General features: G+C 37.6%; 4 protein-coding genes across 6 annotated transcripts; 1 reads left to right on the top strand and 3 right to left on the bottom strand.

The window, feature by feature from the left end:
- Positions 1–4,458: 4,458 nt before the first annotated feature.
- Positions 4,459–9,822, bottom strand: LOC121174845 (uncharacterized). Its single transcript, XM_041015271.1, has 2 exons — positions 8,273–9,822; positions 4,459–7,984 (listed from the first exon to the last, which is right to left on the bottom strand). The coding sequence occupies exons 1-2, from the start codon at positions 9,820–9,822 to the stop codon at positions 4,519–4,521; spliced, it is 5,016 nt and encodes a 1,671-aa protein (XP_040871205.1). The 3' UTR covers positions 4,459–4,518.
- A 10-nt stretch (positions 9,823–9,832) lies between these two features.
- Positions 9,833–11,571, bottom strand: LOC121174844 (uncharacterized). The gene has a single exon (XM_041015270.1). The coding sequence runs from the start codon at positions 11,569–11,571 to the stop codon at positions 9,850–9,852; it is 1,722 nt and encodes a 573-aa protein (XP_040871204.1). The 3' UTR covers positions 9,833–9,849.
- A 354-nt stretch (positions 11,572–11,925) lies between these two features.
- Positions 11,926–13,368, bottom strand: LOC121174843 (uncharacterized). The gene has a single exon (XM_041015269.1). It carries the CDS (start codon positions 13,366–13,368, stop codon positions 11,926–11,928), a length of 1,443 nt encoding a protein of 480 aa, XP_040871203.1.
- A 3,780-nt stretch (positions 13,369–17,148) lies between these two features.
- On the top strand, positions 17,149–20,250 carry LOC100785833 (cell division cycle protein 48 homolog). Of its 3 annotated transcripts, none has more exons than XM_041015355.1 (5): positions 17,161–17,842; positions 18,905–19,119; positions 19,226–19,447; positions 19,561–19,634; positions 19,714–20,250. In XM_041015355.1, exons 2-5 carry the CDS (start codon positions 19,102–19,104, stop codon positions 19,739–19,741), a joined length of 342 nt encoding a protein of 113 aa, XP_040871289.1. In that variant the 5' UTR covers positions 17,161–17,842; positions 18,905–19,101; the 3' UTR covers positions 19,742–20,250. The 3 variants fall into 3 exon arrangements, 2 of the variants coding, with proteins under 2 accessions (XP_040871288.1, XP_040871289.1); XR_005891444.1 differs by having other exon boundaries at positions 17,573–17,711; XM_041015354.1 differs by lacking the exons at positions 19,226–19,447; positions 19,561–19,634; positions 19,714–20,250 and having other exon boundaries at positions 17,149–17,842; positions 18,905–19,125.
- The last annotated feature ends 4,134 nt before the right edge of the window (positions 20,251–24,384 follow it).

Raw genomic sequence — 24,384 nt, 5'->3', positions numbered from 1 at the left:
GAATAAAGATTGACCCCTTTTTTTGAAATTTTGATAATGGAAAGTTTTTGGTTTTTGACTTTCTTTTTTTTTTTTTTTTTTTTTTAGTTATACGGAGATAAGTCTAAACGCGCCGGATCCCTTAAAATGACGTTGGATCAAGTGAGGGTCCTTTTCCTCGGATATGGTTCAAATCACATGATCGTCCTCGGCGGAAAACATAAAAATAAATGTGAGTGTCGGTGCAGATTCTCATTTTTTTTTATTTTTATTTACATTGGACCTAGATACATTCTAATTGGCAATAATAAATAAAAATTGCAAATGCATTAAAATAAATATGCTAGAAGAAATAATAAAATGCATGAAATACAAAACAATAAATACATATGGTGCATAAAATAAATAAAGAAAATAAAGTGCAAGACATAAAAATAAATATAATGCTGGAAATAAATAAAAAATAATAAAAAAATGAAAATAAAAATGCAAGACATGAAATAAACATGATGCTAAAAATAAATAAAAAATGCAAGACATAAAGTAAATATGATGCATAAAATAAAAAATAAACAAAATAAAATAAAAAAAATGCAAGACACAAAATAAGTATGATGCTGAAAATAAAATAAAACGAAAATAAAAATGCAATACAGAAAATAAATATGATGCTAAAAAAGAATGCGAGACATAAAAATAAAAATGCAAGGCAAAAATAAATAGGGTACATAAAATAAAGAAAATAAAAGTGCAAGACAAAAAATAAATATGATACTGGAAAATAAAATGCAAGACGTAAAATAGATATGGTGCTGGAAAATGAATAAAGAAAATAAAAATGCGAGGCATAAAATTAAATATGATGCATAAAATAAAAAATGCAAGACATAAAATAAATATGGTGCGTAAAAAAAAAAAAAAAAAGAAAAGGGGTGCAGTAAGGAAAAGGGGGGGTGAGAGTAGGAATCAGAAAAGAAGAAAAAGAGAAAAAAGAAACTGGGCCAGAGACGAGTCCAACGGGCCAGAGGGGAGAACCGGACCGGTTCGGTTCAAGGAAAAAAACCAAACCGGTCCAGCCTCTATATAAGGGCTAGGGGGCCGGTTTTTTCATTTTTCAAAAGCTTTTTCTCTCTCTTCTCTTTTTCTCTCTTCTCTTTTTCTCTCTTCTCTCTCCTCCTCTCCGAGGTTCTCAGCGGCCAAGAACACCCTCCGGCGCGGCGGCCGCTGGCGGCGCCACCGTGCCGGAGTAGCTCAAGTCCCCCCTTTTTTTTACCTCTCGAACCCTCTTCACTCACTCGTTATGAATCTGAGGTTCGTTTTCAAAAAACGCGACACAGCAAGCCTAGATCTAAACTTAAAGCGGGTAGAATCCTACCCTTTTCTTTCGTGTTTGGTTGGGTTGAAACGGTTTTGGGCTGGTAACCGGTGAGTTAGGACCGCGTAGTGTATGGTTCTGGGTTCGTATTATCTTGGTTTATGCCGGTTCGGCTTCCGTGGTCTGTGTGATGATTGGGGTACGAATCGTGTGATTTGTGGTTATGGAATACGAATCTGTGGTGTTGAATGTGTTTCGGATTTCGTTTCTGTTGGTTTTTTTTTTGTGGTTGATTTGTACGGATTTGTGAAAACGGTGGTGGGTGGTGGCCTGAGGGAGGCTGTGTTGGTGGTTTTCGGTGGCTTGAGGGAGGCTGTGTTGGTGGTTTGCGGTGGCTTGAGGGAGGCTGTGTTGGTGGTTTGCGGTGGCTTGAGCTGTTCCGGCACTCTGACTGTTTGTATTCACCTCTCTCTCTGACATGCACAGTAATTAATGCAGTATTTAAAGGACATAATTAGGGTAAAAACGAAGAGCCCCTCTGGGCCTGGACCAAAAAGACCGAAAAGAAGAAAAAGGAAAAAAAAGGAAAGGAAAAAAAACAAAATATAAAACAGCAAAAATAAAATAAAATAAAATAAAATAAAAATAAAATAAAAAACGAAAAGAAGATACTAATAAAGATATTAATAAAAAACGGAAATAATAAAAACACTTAATAAAAGAAAAAAAAAAAAAAAGAAGAAAATAATAACTAAGAATAATAATAATAATAATAATAAAAAAAGGTAAATAAATAAATAAAAAAAGGGGCGTCTTCAAAACAAAAATGAGGTATTTTAAAATACCTCCCTGCCGAAATTTCATCTGAAATGATGGAAATTTCCGGCTTAAAAGACGAGAAAAAAGAAATAAGACGGGTCAAAAATGGGGTATGACAGATGCCCCTATTTAAGTCTCTTCGTTACGGAGATTTAAAAGTGAAACTTTTAAAGCGACGGGTCGAAGAGATTTAAATACAGAGTACACCATTTTTGACCAATTTCAATTACAAAATGCTATGAATGCACTGTTATGCACGTAATGTTGCGAATGCTTGCGATGCAAGTATGAATGCAAGACGAGGTAAATGGCTCGACTGGGAATAACAAAACCAAATGGTACCCGATTTTGTTAAAGAAAAGGGGTCCGACTGGGGATCACATGGTTTTATTGGGGGTAAATGTCAGCTGTTCGGGTTGACGACGAACTGCCACTGACGACAAAGGAACAAAGATAAATGTCAGATGTTCGGGTTATTGCCGAACTAGCCAACTGACCAGAATTGAAGATAAATGTCAATTGTTCGGGTTATTGCCGAACTAGCCAACTGACAAAAAACAAAGGTAAATATCAACTGTCCGGGTTATTGCCGAACTAGCCAATTTGACAAAAAACAAAGGTAAATATCAACTGTCCGGGTTATTGCCGAACTAGCCAATCTGACAAAAAACAAAGATAAATATCAACTGTCCGGGTTATTGCCGAACTAGCCAACTGATAAGAAACAAAGATAAATATCAACTGTCCGGGTTATTGCCGAACTAGCCAACTGATAAGAAACAAAGATAAATATCAACTGTCCGGGTTATTGCCGAACTAGTCAACTGACAAGAAACAAAGATAAATGTCAACTGTCCGGGTTATTGCCGAACTAGCCAACTGATAAGAAACAAAGATAAATGTCAACTGTTCAGGTTATTGCCGAACTAGTCAACTGACAAGAAACAAAGATAAATGTCAACTGTTCAGGTTATTGCCGAACTAGTCAACTGACAAGAAACAAAGATAAATGTCAACTGTTCAGGTTATTGCCGAACTAGTCAACTGACAAGAAACAAAGATAAATGTCAACTGTTCGGGTTATTGCCGAACTAATCAACTGATAAGAAACAAAGATAAATGTCAACTGTCCGGGTTATTGCCGAACTAGTCAACTGATGACATGAAACAGAGGCAAATGATGCACAAGCTGTTCATTAAAGAAATTGCCACTTGGCGGAGAGAGGGTGACATCTTCGGATCAGACACACTGGGGATGACACTTGGGGGGAAATAGAGGGTTACAAATTATTCATGATTGATTGAAATGAACAGATGATTGAAGCAAGACTCATGATGGTTAATGCAGCCATGTATGCATGATATTGTCTTTATTGTATATGCATGAATGTGTATATGCATGAATGTATGAATGCCTGAATAACGACACGACTTGTTTGACCGTATGGAGGATTGACTTGTATGATTGTATGAATGATAAATTTGGTGGAACAAGATTGGACAAGTAAGATTGAAAGTGACCCGACGTCGCATCACAAACACTCGGCAATCTTCAATGGGGATGATGCCACTAGGGTGTATCAAAATAGTGACGGGGTAAAGCCCGCAGCAACTGATGGGGAATAAACATTTCTTGGGGAGAACGTGCCAATCCAAAAAACATGGTAGAAGAGCTGGTGCTTCTGTGGTCATGCTTATTATATTTATTTATTTATTATTATTATTATTATTATTATTATTTTTTTTTTTTTGAAAAAAAAAAAAGCAATTGACCACGTGCAACCTGCAAGGTTTATCCATTCTCAGGGTAGCTGTTGACGCACCCTTCACCTATTCACGAGTTCAAAGAAAAAGTGTTTTGTTGTTTGTGCTTCTCAAAAAAGACATGAAAGAAAATTTATGATTTTGAGAAATATTTTGTTTCAAATGCTACCATAAAAAAGGAAAGGCTTTATAAGCTGAATAAATGAGAATTCCAAATGAAAGGCAACAGGCTCAAATTTATTTGAAAGAGTGGTGACCTGCCAATGGCATGGCTCCACTGATCTTACAAAGTTTGGAAAATGGTAAATATCAATCGAAGGTTCATTGAACACAATAACCGTTGTTCCCTCTGACAACCTTGAATTCTACTGTTTGGATGCTTCAGATTCAGGGTCTCCCTGACATTCCATTGTGCCTCAAATGAACGAAGATCAGCTCGATGCAGTTACTTTGTCTTTTGGTCCTTAACTTTTGCATAGATCGCCCTTTCGGGTTTTCGACCTATCAGGCTAATTATTTTTCTGTTTGATGTCTCTAATTTTTGCCTGGGCCGCCCTTTCGGGTTTTCGACCCACCGAGACGCTCATTTTTGCCTAAGCCGCCCTTTCGGGTTTTTGACTTACCGAGCTGTTCTTTTACTTTTAGACAAAGTATTTCTTGACTGCATCCGCATTCACGGGACGAGGGAGCTCATCCCCATCCATAGTCGTAAGAATCAGCGCACCACCAGAGAAAGTTCTCTTGACGACATATGGGCCTTCGTAATTAGGCGTCCACTTGCCCCTAGAATCGGGTTGGAAAGATAAAACCTTCTTGAGCACAAGATCTCCTTCTTGAAACACACGAGGACGAACCTTCTTGTCGAAAGCTTGCTTCATCCTCTGTTGATAAAGTTGTCCGTGGCACAAGGCTTTCATGCGTTTTTCTTCAATTAGATTCAACTGATCATATCTGCTTTGGCACCATTCAGCTTCTGATAACTGGGCCTCCATTAGAACTCTCATTGATGGAATCTCAACCTCCACAGGGAGTACTGCTTCCATACCATACACCAAAGAGAAGGGGGTTGCCCCTGTTGAAGTACGCACTGAAGTGCGATACCCATGCAAAGCATACGGTAGCATCTCATGCCAGTCTTTGTATGTGACCACCATCTTCTGCATTATCTTCTTGATATTCTTGTTTGCAGCTTCAACTGCGCCATTCATCTGAGGTCTGTAAGGAGAAGAATTGTGATGCTCAATCTTGAACTCTTCGCACAAATCTTTCATCATCTTGTTATTCAAGTTCGTTCCATTATCTGTGATGATTCTGTTGGGCACACCATAACGGCAGATGATCTGATTCTTGATAAAGCGGACCACAACTTGCTTAGTCACATTTGCATAAGATGCTGCTTCAACCCACTTGGTGAAGTAATCAATAGCCACTAGAATGAAACGATGTCCGTTTGAAGCTTTCGGTTCGATTCTACCAATCATATCAATGCCCCACATAGAGAAGGGCCACGGAGAAGAAAGAACATTAAGTGTAGTTGGTGGTACGTGAATTCTGTCAGCATAAATCTGGCATTTGTGGCACTTCCTAGCATGCTTGCAACAATCTGTTTCCATCGACATCCAGTAGTAACCTGCTCTCAACAACTTCCTAGCCATTGCATGTCCATTGGAGTGAGTTCCAAAGGAGCCTTCATGTACCTCATGCATCAAAAGTTCTGCTTCTTGCTTATCTACACACCTGAGTAGTACCATGTCAAAGTTTCTTTTGTACAAAACGTCCCCATTTAGGAAGAAATTACCAGACAATCTTCTCAAAGTTCTCCTGTCTTTGTTGGATGCTCCAGATGGATATTCCTGACTTTGGAGGAAACACTTGATATCATGGAACCAGGTTTTATCATCAACAACCTCTTCGACTGCAAATACGTGAGCGGGCCTCTCGAGGCGCTGAATTCTGATTGTTGGCAAATTGTTCCGGTGACTCACTTCGTACATGGAGGATAAAGTTGCCAATGCATCTGCCATCTGGTTCTCATCACGAGGGATGTGGTGAAGCTCCACTTCGTTGAAGAAGGTTAGCAAACGCTTTGCATAATCTTTGTATGGAATCAAGCCGGGGTGGCGAGTTTCCCATTCTCCTTTGATTTGGTTGATTACGAGAGCTGAATCCCCGTAAATGTCAAGGTTCTTGATTCTCAAGTCGATGGCTTTCCCAATGCCCAGGATACATGCTTCATATTCTGCCATATTGTTGGTGCAATCGAACTGTAACCTTGCAGCGAAAGGGAGATGATTACCTTCCGGAGTGATAATAACTGCCCCAATTCCATTACCAAAGACATTCACGGCTCCATCAAAAATCAAACCCCATCTAGACTCGGGATCTGGACCTTCTCCAAGCAATGGTTCATCACAATCCTTCATCTTCAAGTGCATAATCTCTTCATCAGGAAAGTCAAACTTGATGGGTTGATAGTCCTCAATTGGTTGGTGAGCCAAATGATCAGCAAGGACACTTCCCTTAATTGCTTTCCGGGTGCGGTATTCGATATCATACTCGGATAACAACATCTGCCAACGAGCAATTCTTCCTGTCAGAGCGGGTTTCTCAAAGATATACTTGATCGGGTCCATTTTGGATATTAGCCAGGTGGTGTGGTTAATCATGTAGTGGCGAAGACGCTTGGCAGCCCAGGCTAGTGCACAACAAGTTTTCTCAAGTAGGGAGTACCTGGACTCACAATCTGTAAACTTCTTGCTCAAGTAGTAGATGGCATGCTCTTTCCTTCCGGTCTCATCCTGTTGTCCGAGCACACAGCCCATAGAATCTTCTAACACAGTCAAGTACATAATCAGAGGCCTTCCTTCAACTGGCGGTATAAGGATTGGAGGTTCTAGCAGATAATTCTTGATACTATCAAAAGCCTTTTGACAATCTTCGGTCCAAACAACCCCTTGATTTTTTCGAAGCAACTTGAATATAGGTCCGCACGTGGCTGTCATGTGCGAGATGAAACGAGAAATGTAATTTAGACGCCCAAGAAAACCTCTCACTTGTTTCTCTGTTTGTGGAATCGGCATTTCTCTAATGGCCTTGACTTTGTCAGGATCTACTTCAATACCTTTCTGACTGACAATGAAGCCCAAGAGTTTTCCAGATCTAACACCAAAGGTACATTTGTTGGGATTCAGTCGAAGTTGGTACTTTCTCAGCCGTTGAAACATCTTCAGCAAGTACTCGACATGTTCTTCTTCAGTGCCTGACTTGACAATCATATCATCCACGTACACTTCTATCTCTTTGTGCATCATGTCATGAAAGAGAGTGGTCATGCCTCTTTGGTAAGTGGCACCTGCATTTATCAACCCAAAAGGCATTACCCTGTAACAAAAGGTGCCCCAAGGCGTGATGAAAGATGTCTTTTCTCTGTCTTCAACTGCCATCTTGATCTGATTGTACCCAGAGAAACCGTCCATGAAGGAGAAAACCTTGGACTTTGCAGCGCTGTCAACCAATACGTCGACGTGAGGTAGAGGAAAGTCATCTTTTGGACTAGCCTTGTTCAAATCCCGGTAGTCAACGCACATCCTGACCTTGCCGTCCCTCTTTGGAACAGGCACTATGTTGGCTAACCATTGAGGATACTCTGATGTGACAAGAAAACCTGCATCGATCTGCTTCTGTACTTCCTCTTTGATCTTGAGAGCCATGTCAGGGCGAGTTCTTCTCAATTTCTGCTTGACCGGTGGGCATTCGGGCTTCAAAGGCAAACGGTGCTCCACAATACGGGGATCCAAGCCGGGCATATCCTGGTACGACCATGCGAACACATCGGCATATTCTTTGAGTAATTCAATCACCCTTCGTTTGACAGTTGCCTCAAGCGATGCCCCAATCTTGACTTCCTTCTTATCTTCCTCGGTTCCCAAGTTAATCACCTCTACTACCTCCTCATGAGGCCGAATGGTTTTCTTTTCATATTCCAATAACCGAGCAAGTTCCTCCGGGATTTCATCATCCTCCTCCTCTTCAGCCTCGTAGACAGGAGATTCGAAGTTGGGAGAGAGTGCAGGGTTATTATGTTCAACGGGCTCATAAATGCCTAGTCTGCATATGATTGATGATTGACTTTAGAAAATGAGTGAACAATGCAGACTTTTTTTTTTTTTTTATAATTACTTGAAATCAGAAAGCAAAAATAAAATAATTTTGGGTTTTTTGTGTTACCATTTTCCAGAAAGAGCAATAAGCATAGATATCGGGATAAACCACATTTTCCATTAATAAGAGTAGTGCTTGAAACAAAACAGCCCTACATGATTGCGCCTTCGTCCTGGGCAAGACGAAAGGATCTTTTTGAAAAACAAACAAACAGAGAAAACAAAGACACATTACTTTGATGCATGAACTACTGAAGGGATGTCAACCGCGTCCCAGTTGCGGACAAGTTTTCCAGGTGTGACAAATGTAAGCACTATCTTTTCAGGAACATCTTCCAAGACAGCATTGGCTTCTGGCGAGTTGTTGATGAACCCGGCGCTACAAAAGGTGCTAGTAATGGAGCTTGATCCAACACTGTTCATTGCGGATCCTGCAGAGGAAGCAAAACCTAGTCCTTCACGGTTTTTACTCTCTATTAACTGCACAACTTTTCCCCATCCTACACCTGTTCCCTCCTGCACCACTTTCTGTGCGCTCTTCCAAGTAGCAAAAGACACTTCATTCTTCTCTGGCTTTTTACCTTCTACAGTCAGTCCTTGGAAAGAGGTTCCTTCTGTTTCATCAGCACCAATAAAGGAAAAAGCTGACAAATGACTAACCAACAAGGCTTCCTCTCCACTCACAGTGATCAATCTCCCATTTCTGACAAACTTCAGCTTTTGATGCAAGGTGGATGTCACGGCCCCCGCTTCATGGATCCACGGCCTACCCAAAAGGCAACTGTATGCGGCTTGGATATCCATCACCTGGAATGTAATTTGGAAAACAAACGGCCCAATTGTAATGGGCAAATCGACCTCCCCGATAACGGACTTTCTTGATCCATCAAACGCTTTGACAACCACCCCGCTTCTTCTCATGGGGGGCCCCTGGTAGGAAAGTTGATCTAATGTGGATTTGGCCATTACATTCAATGAGGAACCAGTGTCCACAAGTACATTCGACAGAGCATCTGACTTGCAGTTCACCGATATATGTAACGCCAGATTGTGGTTCCTCCCCTCCTCAGGAAGCTCTTCATCACTAAAACTTAAATTATTGCAGGCAGTAATGTTTCCTACTATACTGTCCAATTGATTAACAGTCACGTCCCTCTCCACAAAAGCTTGGTCCAACACCTTCATTAGAGCCTCACGGTGTGCTTCTGAGTTCAATAGCAGAGACAAAATGGATATCTTAGAGGGAGTTTGCAACAGCTGGTCTACTACTTTATACTCACTCTTCTGGATCAGTTTCAGAATTTCGTCATGATCAGAATTCTTTGTACCGGGGCCATTCACTGTCGCCTGTTTAACTGCCGGATCATTCACTTTCTTTGCAAACAATGTGGGGATAACACGTCCATTCCTTAGAACTTTACCGTCACTAGCAATGTTGTCCACAGAAATCGCAGGAGTTAGAGAGGGCAAAGGCACCTCCTGCCCACCTTCCAACATCGTGGCACTATACTTGTAAGGGACCGCTTTTAGAGAAGCATACGGCATAGGTCCTGGCAAGCTAATCACCAGTGGAGTAGTAGTTGATTCCCCACTGTTATAGCTTATTTCCAACCGCTGAAACTCGGGGGTGATGACGCACACTTCTTTGTCCTTCCTCGTGATGATAAGTTCTCTGCTGTCTATCAGCCCTTGTACGTCCTCTTGTACCTTCGGGCATCCTTTTACATTCACAGGACATATTTCACACGCTGCATGATCATGGTCAAACAGAGCTGCCTCGCACATCTTGATATGTATTGGGACCAGGGGAGTTCAAACGTGCTGGACGTTCAGGATGACACCGTCTTCATCACCATCTCGTATCATGTTGACAGCAGGCCCATGGTTCGGCAGAGGGTTCGCCTGAACATTGGGATTCTGATCTTTGAAGGATAGCAAGTTGGCCCGGACTAGTTTTTGCACTTCATTCTTCAGGACATAGCAGTTTTCAACGTCATGACCTGGGGCCCCTTGGTGGAAAGCGCAGGTTAAATCATGACGAAACCAGGGAGGTAAAACATCTGGTGTACGAGGGGGTGTTCTGACCTGGACAAGGTTTTTGGCGAGCAGGGCGGGGAGTAAGTCAGCATATTTCATCGGGATTGGATCAAAGGTTGTTTTCTGGCGGTTTTGTGAGTGATATGGTTGTTGGGGGGCCTGCGGGCGATTTTGTTGTTTTTGAGGGTATTGTGGCTGATGATATTGCTGTGGAGGGTATTGTTGTGGAGGGTATTGTTGTGGAGGGTATTGTTGTGGAGGGTATGGGTAGGGGTAATGTGGCCTTTGTTGGTGATATGATGGGTTTGGGATAGTGGATGCAACATTCGCAACCTGACGATATGGGGTGAAATTCTGCTGAGGCTTACCATGAGCTACCATTCCCACCTCTTGATCTTTCTTCTTCGCAAAGTGGCCTCCAAACTTCTTGGCATTACTTGCGGCAGGGGCACTTTCCCCAGTCAAATGTCCCTCTCGGACACCTTCCTCTAATCGCACCCCCATGTTGACCATTTCGGTGAAGTCTGTTGGTGCACTTGCAACCATTTTCTCGTAATAAAACTGGCTCAGGGTCTTCAGAAATATTTTGGTCATTTCCCTTTCTTCCAACGGCGGGACAATCTGGGCAGCCACTTCCCTCCAACGCTGGGCATACTCCTTGAATGTTTCCTTCTCTTTTTGTGTCATCGCACGGAGTTGATCACGATCTGGGGCCATGTCCAGATTGTACTTATACTGCCGGATGAACGCTTCACCCAGGTCATTGAAAGTACGAATGCTCGCGCTGTCCAAATTCATATACCACTTCAGAGCGGCCCCAGTCAGGCTGTCCTGAAAGAAATGAATAAGTAGCTTATGATTGTCAGTATACATGGACATTTTCCGCGCGTACATCACCAAGTGACTGCGGGGACAAGAGTTCCCTTTATACTTCTCGAAGTCTGGCACCTTGAACTTGTGAGGGATAGTAACATTTGGGACCAAGCATAATTCACAGGCGTCCTTCCCGAACAGATCTCTTCCTCGGAGGGCTTCGACTTCCCTTTGCATACCATCAAATCTTTCTTGGAGTTCTTCCATCTTGTCGAAGGCTACAACATTTTCAGCTTGGAAAATTGGTTCAACCTCTTGTTGAATAGTGTGAATCAGTGGAGCTGAATAAGTCATTGCAGCTTGAGGGAAAGAGGTACTGGGTTGCGGAACCGGTGCTGACTGCTGAGCAAAAGGAGGTGGAACTTCAGATACAGCGGGCTGGGGGCCTCCACAGGCTGGAGGTGGCATTCCCCATGTACAACCTGGAGGCAAAAAGAGGGGTGGAGAAGTCACTGTAGATAGCGAGGTTGTGCTCACCAAAGGCTGCTCTACAGCAGCGGCGGCAGCTTGAGAGTTCTGGGCTGACAGGAGTGCACTCATCATGGTCGTCAACCTATCCATTCCCTCTCGTAAAGTGGCAACCTCCTCCCTGAGACTCTGATTTTCTTGTTCAACTATATCCATCCTCTTCCGATTGGCCCTGGTGTTGTAAATGCGAGTTGGTTTGTGGAGAATTCGCCGGGCCACTTTCCTTGGGCGGTGGCTGATTGACTCCCCCCCTTTTGAAGTAGTGAACACAGTGTGAGACTCGATTTAGAAACTATGAATGCAACATGATGCATGCTTATGCTTATGCAAAAAGAAAGGGAACAAATTATTATCGAAGAACTTGTTAGAGAAATTGTAAACATCATAAACTGAAACACTTCACTTAAGCATTGGAATATTACAAAGATTTTTTTTTTTTTTTTTTTTTTTTTTCAAGTCCAGAGATTTCGGGAGCTAAAATCTAAACATAAGGTCCTAAGAACTTCAGACTCAAACTCCCGGAGTAGATGGGTCCTCGGAATCTGAATGTGCACGGGAGAACAAGTCCATAAACCTCCTCTTCCTTCTAGCATCTTGGTGGAGCAAAGCGTCTTTCCGACGAAGCAAGTCGTCCTTCTCAATCATCCTCTGGTTCTGGATAAAAAGCTCACGGCTCTGTTGGGCTATCTTCCCTTTCAAAGTCTCATTCTCTTGCTCGAGTTCCTGGCATCTCCTCTTCCAAGTTTCTTTTTCTTGCCTTTCTTTGGTTAATTGTTCATGAAACTCTTCCTTGGTGTCGAAGGGGATAGGCAAGGATGATGGTGGGATGGTGGACGATAGGTATCTAGGTAAGCGGTAGGGTAGGCCAAAGCTCTTGGTCCTATCAATAACCCACTGGGTATAAGATTCGTGCACATAGTCTGATTTCTTTCCCAACTGACTTCTGCTGAGTCTGCGGATAGCGCTCCAAGCTTGTGCGAATCTTTCCCTTTTGTTCGAGTGATCACCATGGTTAAGATAGAATTCATTAGTCAAGGCAAGGTTGTTTGGTTTTGTCTTTATAGGGTACCCGAATTGTCGTCGAGCGAGGAGTGGGTTGTAGCTAATTCCGCCACGCATACCCAAAAGAGGTACGTTGGGATATTCACCACAACTCACAATAATCTCTCCAACATCACTAGCTGCTTGGTACCAAACAATGTCAGATGGGTCAAGAGTCATGATTCGGCGAGGCCAGGAAAGCTTGTCATCATTGGTCTTGAAGGCACGGGATTGAGGTAAGTGGAAGGTAAACCACTGATAGAGTAAAGGTGCACAACAAGAAATGGTTCCCCGGCCAGCCTGGGTACGGTCATGGATAGAATGGTAGGTATCGGCGAGTAGAGTGGGTACGGGGTTCTTTGTAAGAAAGATTTTAATGGCATTGATATCGATGAAGTTGTCAACATTTGGGAAGAGTAAAAGGCCATATATAAGGAGGGCTAGGATAGAATGGAAGGCAAGTATACTTGCTGCTTCAGCAAATATGGAGGCTTGTTGGTAGAGGAAGTGGGTGGGAAGACCTTGGAGACCTCCTTTAGAGGTAAGGTTTGCTTGGATGATGGAGGTTTTAAGATGGAGGGCGGCTGCGATGTCAGAGGGTTTAGGGGTAGGCTCAAAACCATGGAAAGGTATCTTGTCTGGCACAGGTAAGCCAACTAGGTAGGAGTACTCTTCAAGTGTGGGGACAAGCTGGTAATCGGGAAATGTGAAGCAATGGTAGAGCGGGTCATAGAACTGAATCAGGGTCTCTAGGCATCCTTCCTCAACATCTACTCTAAGAATTCTAAGCAACTTCCCATGATGAGCTTGAAAATCAACTGGATCACTTACTAAAGATGCTAGCTCCCTTAATCTCAACAGGTCTGTTTTTTTGAAAAGGTACTTCCTAGTGCTTCTCAGTGGGATGTCCATATCTACAAAGTTTACAAAAAGCTTGTCTAAGTCCTTCGATAATTTGGATGAAAAAAGAGTTTATGCATGGATGCATGTATGCATGATTATGCCAAAGTACGGAGAAAACATGGTGAAGTTAAGTCCAAAATGTAGGAGTTAAGGGTAAACACGCCGTTTGGTAAGGACTATGGTTTCATATGTACCTGTATCACGGGTTCTACCAAGTTCCCAAAGTCATTGACCACTTCCGGATATTGTCGGATTACGGGACTACTCCCGGTCTAACAACGTCCATAGGAAAGCCTCGTTTGAGTGTAGTATCGCGTATCAACTAATTCAAGACTACTCTTGATTAGTCACCGCACTACGTCCTAAAAGGCTAAGATGGGTTAAAGGTAACTAAAGGTCCTCAACTTCATAGGTCGCTTGGAAATATCAATGCTGAACACGACTACTCATGCCAACATAGTAATATTCCCAAGATCCCTCCATTAAGCGGGGTTATCACATGTGCCACATCCGAAACTCACTCTCGGAAAGACACTATGATTATACCACCATCCTATCTTATGTTTCCCTCAAGTCCGGGTGTAGGACTTATCTCACCACTCACGTAAGAGATAAACACTTAAGCACGTATTTACAGTTTCAAATAATAATAAAGCATAAAGATGAAGAAAAACAAGATAGGTTTAACCCACTTAGGAATGTGATCCCCAGTGGAGTCGCCATTTTTCTGTCGCGGTGATTTTTGGATATCAAGCTATTGATTAGCATTGACTCGCATTTTCTAAGATCACCACCGATCTTTTATTTTTCCGAAGAAAAGGGAGAAAGCTCGAAAAAACCCTATTTTTTAAGAGATCAAAAGGTCCGGGGGTTGGTTACGCAAAGGGAAGGTACTAGCACCCTAAACGTCTATAGTACTCTATAGGAACCTCTTGCTTATTTTATCTTTATGCTAAATTGATTATTTATTTGGAAATAAATGCTCAAGTGTGGAAAGATTAAAGAGATGGGTTCAAAAGAAAGGAGAAGGAAAAAGTTTTTGTTTATTTTTTATTGATTTGGAAAGACAAAGTCTTTTGCCTACATACCCGAATGGGATCAAAATCATGTAGTTCGGGGTAGAAAGTCGAGTGGTTGGTTTTGATTGATTTTAAAGTTCGAAAAAAAAAAAAAAAAAAAAAAAAGAAGAGTTTAGGCAAGGTAAGAGGCCGAAAAGGCATAGAAGAAATAAAAGAAGTGAGTTCGATTGATTTTAAATTGAAAAAAAGTTTGATTGATTAAAGATTGATTAAAGATTTGATTAAGAAAGAAAGGATAAAGATTGACCCCTTTTTTTGAAATTTTGATTATGGAAAGTTTTTGGTTTTTGACTTTCTTTTTTTTTTTTTTTTTTTTTTTTTTTTTTAGTTATACGGAGATAAGTCTAAACGCGCCGGATCCCTTAAAATGACGTTGGATCAAGTGAGGGTCCTTTTCCTCGGATATGGTTCAAATCACATGATCGTCCTCGGCGGAAAACATAAAAATAAATGTGAGTGTCGGTGCAGATTCTCATTTTTTTTTTTATTTTTATTTACATTGGACCTAGATACATTCTAATTGGCAATAATAAATAAAAATTGCAAATGCATTAAAATAAATATGCTAGAAGAAATAATAAAATGCATGAAATACAAAACAATAAATACATATGGTGCATAAAATAAATAAAGAAAATAAAGTGCAAGACATAAAAATAAATATAATGCTGGAAATAAATAAAAAATAATAAAAAAATGAAAATAAAAATGCAAGACATGAAATAAACATGATGCTAAAAATAAATAAAAAATGCAAGACATAAAGTAAATATGATGCATAAAATAAAAAATAAACAAAATAAAATAAAAAAAATGCAAGACACAAAATAAGTATGATGCTGAAAATAAAATAAAACGAAAATAAAAATGCAATACAGAAAATAAATATGATGCTAAAAAAGAATGCGAGACATAAAAATAAAAATGCAAGGCAAAAATAAATAGGGTACATAAAATAAAGAAAATAAAAGTGCAAGACAAAAAATAAATATGATACTGGAAAATAAAATGCAAGACGTAAAATAGATATGGTGCTGGAAAATGAATAAAGAAAATAAAAATGCGAGGCATAAAATTAAATATGATGCATAAAATAAAAAATGCAAGACATAAAATAAATATGGTGCGTAAAAAAAAAAAAAAAAAAAAAGAAAAGGGGTGCAGTAAGGAAAAGGGGGGGGTGAGAGTAGGAATCAGAAAAGAAGAAAAAGAGAAAAAAGAAACTGGGCCAGAGACGAGTCCAACGGGCCAGAGGGGAGAACCGGACCGGTTCGGTTCAAGGAAAAAAACCAAACCGGTCCAGCCTCTATATAAGGGCTAGGGGGCCGGTTTTTTCATTTTTCAAAAGCTTTTTCTCTCTCTTCTCTTTTTCTCTCTTCTCTTTTTCTCTCTTCTCTCTCCTCCTCTCCGAGGTTCTCAGCGGCCAAGAACACCCTCCGGCGCGGCGGCCGCTGGCGGCGCCACCGTGCCGGAGTAGCTCAAGTCCCCCCTTTTTTTTACCTCTCGAACCCTCTTCACTCACTCGTTATGAATCTGAGGTTCGTTTTCAAAAAACGCGACACAGCAAGCCTAGATCTAAACTTAAAGCGGGTAGAATCCTACCCTTTTCTTTCGTGTTTGGTTGGGTTGAAACGGTTTTGGGCTGGTAACCGGTGAGTTAGGACCGCGTAGTGTATGGTTCTGGGTTCGTATTATCTTGGTTTATGCCGGTTCGGCTTCCGTGGTCTGTGTGATGATTGGGGTACGAATCGTGTGATTTGTGGTTATGGAATACGAATCTGTGGTGTTGAATGTGTTTCGGATTTCGTTTCTGTTGGTTTTTTTTTTGTGGTTGATTTGTACGGATTTGTGAAAACGGTGGTGGGTGGTGGCCTGAGGGAGGCTGTGTTGGTGGTTTTCGGTGGCTTGAGGGAGGCTGTGTTGGTGGTTTGCGGTGGCTTGAGGGAGGCTGTGTTGGTGGTTTGCGGTGGCTTGAGCTGTTCCGGCACTCTGACTGTTTGTATTCACCTCTCTCTCTGACATGCACAGTAATTAATGCAGTATTTAAAGGACATAATTAGGGTAAAAACGAAGAGCCCCTCTGGGCCTGGACCAAAAAGACCGAAAAGAAGAAAAAGGAAAAAAAAGGAAAGGAAAAAAAACAAAATATAAAACAGCAAAAATAAAATAAAATAAAATAAAATAAAAATAAAATAAAAAACGAAAAGAAGATACTAATAAAGATATTAATAAAAAACGGAAATAATAAAAACACTTAATAAAAGAAAAAAAAAAAAAAAGAAGAAAATAATAACTAAGAATAATAATAATAATAATAATAAAAAAAGGTAAATAAATAAATAAAAAAAGGGGCGTCTTCAAAACAAAAATGAGGTATTTTAAAATACCTCCCTGCCGAAATTTCATCTGAAATGATGGAAATTTCCGGCTTAAAAGACGAGAAAAAAGAAATAAGACGGGTCAAAAATGGGGTATGACATAGTTATTTGTAGTTCTATGTTCCTCAGTTTTTAAAATACACCAGTGACAGGTAAGGAACCATGTTTTAGCTTTATGTGTGAGCTATAGAATTTTTCTTTTTAGGAAAAAGTGAGATATGCTTCAACTAAATAAAAAAAAATGATCCTTATCAAGTCACTTTATTGAATAGTAGTTTCAATGATTTAGTTTCCCTATAATTATATGCAGGGCATCCTGAGAAATAAACAAGCATGCCTCCAATCTATTCACTGTCTAGGAAAACTCCAGGGAAAAAATTCTTCATTCTCTGTTTGATATACTCACTCTTCAATGCTTGTGTTTTGAACACTTCATACTTACTTCCATTACAATGATTTGGTGCATAGAAAGCCTCTAAATATGGCAGCCACAAGCACGGATAAGTTGGAGGCAGGAACGGTTTCAAGTTATGACAGGAAAAGTGAAATCAAGGCATTTGATGATTCAAAGACTGGTGTCCAAGGACTGGTAGAAAATGGTGTAACAAAAGTTCCACTTATGTTCTATTGTGAAAACTCTAATCTCAATGATGGCGTAACCAGTGCATCAAATTCAAAGATCAGCATCCCCATAATTGACCTCACAGGCATCCATGATGATCCTATTTTGAGAGATCATGTTGTGGGAAAAGTTAGATATGCATGTGAGAAGTGGGGCTTCTTTCAGGTTATAAATCATGGAATTCCAACTCATGTTTTGGATGAGATGATCAAAGGAACTTGCAGGTTTCACCACCAAGATGCAAAGGCGAGGAAAGAGTACTACACTCGCAAAGTAAGCCGAAAAGTTGCTTATCTTTCCTATTATACTCTTTTTGAAGACCCTTCTGCTGATTGGAGGGATACACTTGCATTTTCCTTGGCACCTCATCCACCCGAAGCTGAAGAATTTCCTGCAGTTTGTAGGTTTGTGATAATAGTAATACTACTTTTATTATTATCAGCACTTGCACATGTTAGGACTTAATAATGGTGGATAACTAATTTCTTGGGACAATATCTAATTTGTGGTGAGATGATATCATTACATTGAAATTTTTGTTAAGGGAACATAGTATATCTGTAACTATTTTTCTAAAATATCTTCCACAACTGAAATTTTTTATTATGTTGGAGAGTCTCGCATCATCTACTTCAATACTTCAGATGCAACTTATATACTGTATTTGTTGGATTTGATCATTTGGAAAAATCAATATGACCTTTGTTCAACTACTACCTTCATTCAATCATCTTCAGATGATTCTGTTTTGACTTTGGTTTGGTAGTTGTAAACTTTTGGCTCACTTTCATTGCACATGTTGCTTCAAAATGCTTGGAAAGGAAGATCTTAAGCCCCCGTTGGGAACATATTTTGAGTCTTAGACTGAAAGTTTTGAAGAATGGTTCCCATTTCATTGTTAAAAAAATTTGGCACTTCATTCCCATCTTTTCCCATGCATTCTTTTGTAGTAACATTAACACTTTCATTACATGTTTCTTTAATTATTTGTCCCTATGTATTTTGCTTCAGTCCTATGAGGAATAGCTTGGAGGGCTAAGAGGAAATGCTGGAAAACTTATTCTCCCAAATCAGTATATAGTTTAATAATATTTCACTTATTTTATATTTTTATATCTAGACATATTTATATTACAGGAATCTATAAATTTATTAATATTCTTGCAGGCATCTAAACAAATTTGTTACTTTTTATTTCACTGATTTTATATTTTTATATCTAGACAAATTTGTTACTCCTTATATCACCTCTTATTTTTTTAATCTAATGGTTATAAAAAGTAATTCCTTGACAGCTAGGATTATCAAACAAACATACCTTTCCTTTCATAATTTTGCATACATATATAATAAAAATCTCATTTTTATTGGTGGGCTATCTTTGATCTGAGCATTTTACACTTATTGGTGGCTTTAGTTTCTCTACCTGTTCCTCAATAGATTTTTAGTTGTTCCTTTATGTGTAGATTATAGCCCCAAGCGGCATATGAGGTGGATATCCTTTGATATATAGTTGAGGTTAATTTCATTGCCACTGCCTACAAATCGACCAAATAGCATTGACCCTGCATTGAAAAGGTCTGGTAGATTTGATAGTGAAATTGATATTGGTGTTCCTGATGAAGTTGGAAGACTTGAAGTCCTTCGCGTACATACCAAAAACATGAAGCTTTCAGATGCTGTAAATTCAGCATTCTTAACTTCCATTTCTGTTGGTGGATTTTTGTGATTTTTTCTTTATCAATTTTTGGTATGTCTAACTTACTGTACTGGTTCTCCTACTGTAGGTTGATCTAGAGAGAATTGCAAAAGATACTCATGGATATGTTGATGCTGACCTTACTGCCCTTTGCACTGAAGCTGCTCTTCAATGCATCAGGGAGAAGATGGATGTCATTGATTTGGAAGATGAGAGTATTGATGCTGAAGTACTGAATTCTATGGCAGTTTCAAATGAGCATTTCCATACTGCTCTGGGAACAAGCAATCCATTTGCTTTACGAGAAACTGTTAGTAGTTTTTTTTTATTCTTTTTAATTCTTTTAAATTTAAATTATTATTTAGCTGGTGAGGCTTTCTGTCTTTGTTGTTATTTCCCCTAATTAGCAATCTTTGTTGATAGGTTGTTGAGGTGCCTAATGTCAGCTGTGGGAGGATATTGGAGGCCTTGAAAATGTCAAGCGTGAGCTGCAAGAGGTCTGCTATTCTTGGTTAAACATTTTTACTTAGTTTTATATCAATTTAATCTGAAATGATTTTGCATTTATGTATGTAGACTGTTCAATATCCTGTGGAGCACCTAGAAAAATTTGAGAAGTTTGGTATGTCACCATTAAAAGGGGTTCTCTTCTATGGTCCTCCAGGATGTGGAAAAACTTTGTTGGCCAAAGCAATTGCTAATGAATGTCAAGCTAATTTCATCAGTGTGAGGGGCCCAGAATTGCTCACTATGTGGTTTGGTGAAAGTGAAGCCAATGTTCGAGAAATTTTTGACAAGGCCAGACAATCAGCTCCATGTGTCCTCTTTGATGAGCTTGATTCCATTGCTACTCAGGTCTATTTTTGTACTTCGCATCCATGCAGGCCAGGTTGAATTAAATTATGTGGCTGGGTTGAAAGGAATTGTATGATTTTGTTGTCAAATCTGTAGATGATTTAAGGAGTTGATGTTACACGATGTTTTTCCTATGTCTAAGTTGGTTTTTCCTAGAAATGTTCTAAAGTATCATCAACGCATGTTGCGTGCACCTGGGAGGCTGAGACAAACTCATCAAAACATTGTATCTCAAGAGAATAGTGCACCACCATTTCCTTCTTTTTTTCAAGTCTTTAATTCACCTTAATAATTGAAATGGCAAATAATATAAAATAATGTTAAAATACAAACTAAATTAAAAGTTATAGATACAATAAAAGGATGAGGAAAAAAGGATGAGGAAAGTAAAATGAAAAAAAAATCTCAAAAGTTTCAAATTACACTCTTAAACTCTATGGTGAACATATTACATGAGAGAAAAAATGAAAAGAAAAGTCGTAAAATTTTAAAGATTACATAAATAATGACACTCTTAAACTTTGCTATGAAGTCAAAATTAAAAATTAAAAAATGGAATGATAAAAATTAAACAATCAAATTCAAACTTCTCATGTGAAGAAGAAATTGGTTGTTTACTCTATGTATTTATAACAACAATTGAATATTTTAAAATATAAATTGAATATTTTGAAAATGGAATGATTTGAATGTTAAAATCAAGAATATTACGAATTATCTTAATAATTTGAATATTTAGTAATATAAATTAATAATTAAATTTTTCAATTAATCTAAATCAATATTTAGTAATGTGTTATTATCATCATCATTCATTAGGTTAGTATTTAAGGAAATGTAATAATTTTATATTGTGTGATTGAAATTGAGCAATAATAGTATTTGAAATATATTGAACTTATATCAATTAATAATTAAAATTATTTTTTTCAAATTATTATATTTTATGCATTAATAATTGACCGTTCAATTTCAATAATTCAATATTTAATTTATGTATTCAATAATTTAATTTATCAATTGACCATTAAATAGTTAATTTGATATTTTATTTCAATATAATTATTTTAATTTCAATTAAATTATTTACAAAAATATTTTCCATACTAATTTTTTTAATTAAATACTGATACTGAATATAAATATGATTGTGAATTTTTTTTAAATTAGAAGATAAAATAAAAAAAATGATTTACATTCATTAATTATAAAATAGGATTTATAAAAATTAATTACTTTAATTATAATTACAATTATAAAAAATTGGTTTCAATCAATTAATCATTTAATTTGGAGATATATACGTCGACATGTATTTCAATTTAATGGATAATAGAATTATCCTTCTTATCATTTGTTAACTGAAAAGATAAAAAAAAAAAAAAAGAGAAAGGAATATTTTAAGATTAAATAAGATATAAATAATGATAATGAAGGAAAATTATGAAAGCTTAATTTGAATTGGTCTGATTATTTCAAAAAAATTATACACGTTTATATTTGGATAGAATAATCAGGGGTGTAAGGGATGGAAAGTATAGCAGATAATATATATATATATATATATATATATATATATATTTATGTCGGACAAGTGGTTGTTTGAATGATATCTAATTTCTTACATTTACTTTTCTCTCTGCACCTGAATTAAAAATAATGTGTCCCTCTTGCATCTTTGCTTCCTTCTATATTACGATATATTTTGTCAAATCCCCAAAACAACAAAAAAAAATGATTGAATGTAAATACAGAAATTAGGTATATTATTAATCTTCTTTATAAAGGAAATCTTGAATAATTCATTATTTATATTATTACAATAATTAATATTTTTTATATTCTTTGGTTTATGGGAAGGAGTAGTGGATACGGTTTAGGATCATTGTTATAATAGGCAAAATTGATGGTGATAGTACATAGTGGCTAGAAAGGGATATAATGGCTATTGCTGCAGTTATTGGACTCAGTGGAGGAAAGAGACTCTTAAGTTCATCATACCATTACTTTGATATTATAGAAAAGCTTTCTTATGGCAGTGATTTTGGATCCACACACTACCAAATTGGATTTAAGTATTATGACTTTTTCATCGTAACCACGAACATATTTCATTTTATGTTGAGTATTGGTAATTGTTCCTTATGTTATCCTGTGCTTGACAGGATATCAGAAGAGAGCTTGGAATGGAAATAATTGAGGAACATACGGTGATGGAATATTCTAAGGTGATGCATCCTGCAATACTTAGTAGTTTTTTTAGCAGATTTTTGTATGTTTAAATGTTATTGTTTTTTGACAGGTCAGCAAGAAATGTGAAAAATGTGGCCATAGGGAAGCTACCTATTATACTAGATAGGTATCTTTAACGTAGATTTGCCAATTCAATTTGAAGCTCTTATTTAATAGTCTAAATTTATTTATTTTAATCATTCTAATTTCAGATGAGATTAGTTGTCTATAAAGGAAAAAAAACATGTACGTGAAATGTAATAAATACTTAAAACTTGGAATCAAATGTAGCAATTAATCTTTTCATAAAAAAATATATTTAGAAGATTTTTTTTTGTGCAGAATGATTTTTTCAATATATTTATTTTACTAATTATTTTTATTATTTATCACTATATATTAATATTGAATTACTGATGTACTTATGCTTAAAATTTAGGCTGGCCAATAACAGTTGATTCCTCTGACAGTGCCAATTGCTTCTTGACTATGTCACACACCTTCTTCAGTGTCTCTGGTTTTGCCTGCTTGAAATAAAACTTTGTTGGTTATATCATCTTCCATATTACAAAACTTCATGCCACAAAATAACTGGCCAAAGCATTTGCAAATTAAAAAATTACGAGCATAAGACTACATAGATAATTCAACGTAAATGATATATATAAAATTAAATATTTATGTTCTCCTGAGCTTTGATGATTACAAAATAAGGTTTGAATTACTGATTTGGGAAAAGTTAAACTGCTTGTGTGAAGAAATGGGGCCACTACTATTGTTCGAATTACGAGCATAAGGCTACATAGATCGAATTACGAGCATAAGACTACATAGATAATTCAACGTAAATGATATACATAAAGTTAAACTGCTTGTGTGAAGAAATGGGGTCACTACTATTGTTCGAATTACGAGCATAAGGCTACATAGATCGAATTACGAGCATAAGGCTACATAGATAATTCAACGTAAATGATATATAAAGTTAAACTGCTTGTGTGAAGAAATGGGGCCACTGCTATTGTTCGAATTTCCATACGCAACTTAACACCATGTGAATACGACTTGAAAGAGAATATGCTTTTAAAATGATGAAAAAGATAAGATATACTAATGTAACATGCAAATCATAGTAGATGTAAGGAAAGTGTTGGCAGTTAAACTCGATCCCTTGGCCCTTATCACTCTCCGAAAAGAATTTATAGATTTAGCATTTCTTACGACAGCAAGATATATATATAGTTGTTGTTCCACAAATGAGACTTAATTAGTTTATGTATAGGGAAAAAAATTGTGGATGTTAGTTAACATTTAGAAAGTTGCATATTCTGAAAATTGTGGATGATAGTTAACATTTAGAAAATTGTGGAATGGCTTAAGATACGACCCGTGCGTTACGCACGGGTTACATGCTAGTTATTACAAGAAGGAGAAAACATCAATAACTTGTATAACAATATTATCGTTTTAATATGCGGGCTATCCGTAGATATTCACAAAAGGGAGAAAAACAGATATTTAGGCCTTATTATTTATTGTTTTTTTAACATTAATTAGTGGTATAATTTTTTTAAAATTGTAGTGTGTCATATCATATGGTGATAAACTGATGATAGAACAAAATTAAGAATAAAAAATAGCGGAAAATACATTTAAATTAATTACTTCTAAGTTCTAGCTTCTAACTGTGCCATGTTCAAAAGGTTCATATATCGTATTAGACTGTCTTTCTCCAAAACCCAAACGCTTCTCGTAAAAGATTCCTTATTATTTATATATTTTTTATTGATAAAATTATTAAGAAAGTGACAATTCACATCTTAAATTGTTAGTATTTTTTTATAATACACCAGGCTAAAACTCTTAAATAGTTAGTTTTATTTTTATATTCTGAACTTTGGTTGATGCGACATATTCTTTGACATGCTAGATTTAGACTTAGACTAGGGCATTGAAAATAAAATATGAGAATGTGCACTTGCGCATGCAGCTCACGGACTTGCCCTGTAGTTCATTTTTGGAATTATAATTTAAGTTATGTTTAAAATTAATTATAGTATATTTTTAACAAATTGAATTACAAGTTTTAATATAAATATGTGGCTCAGGCATCTGTCAAAAACAAAATGGGGCTCAGACGCCGAATTTTACAAGCCTAAA

The sequence above is a fragment of the Glycine max genome, chromosome 5 (assembly GCF_000004515.6).
Source record: "Glycine max cultivar Williams 82 chromosome 5, Glycine_max_v4.0, whole genome shotgun sequence".
Lineage (NCBI taxonomy): Eukaryota > Viridiplantae > Streptophyta > Magnoliopsida > Fabales > Fabaceae > Glycine > Glycine max.
The sequence above is the reverse complement of the archived record's forward strand: the minus strand, read 5'-3'. Positions and strand labels throughout refer to the sequence as shown.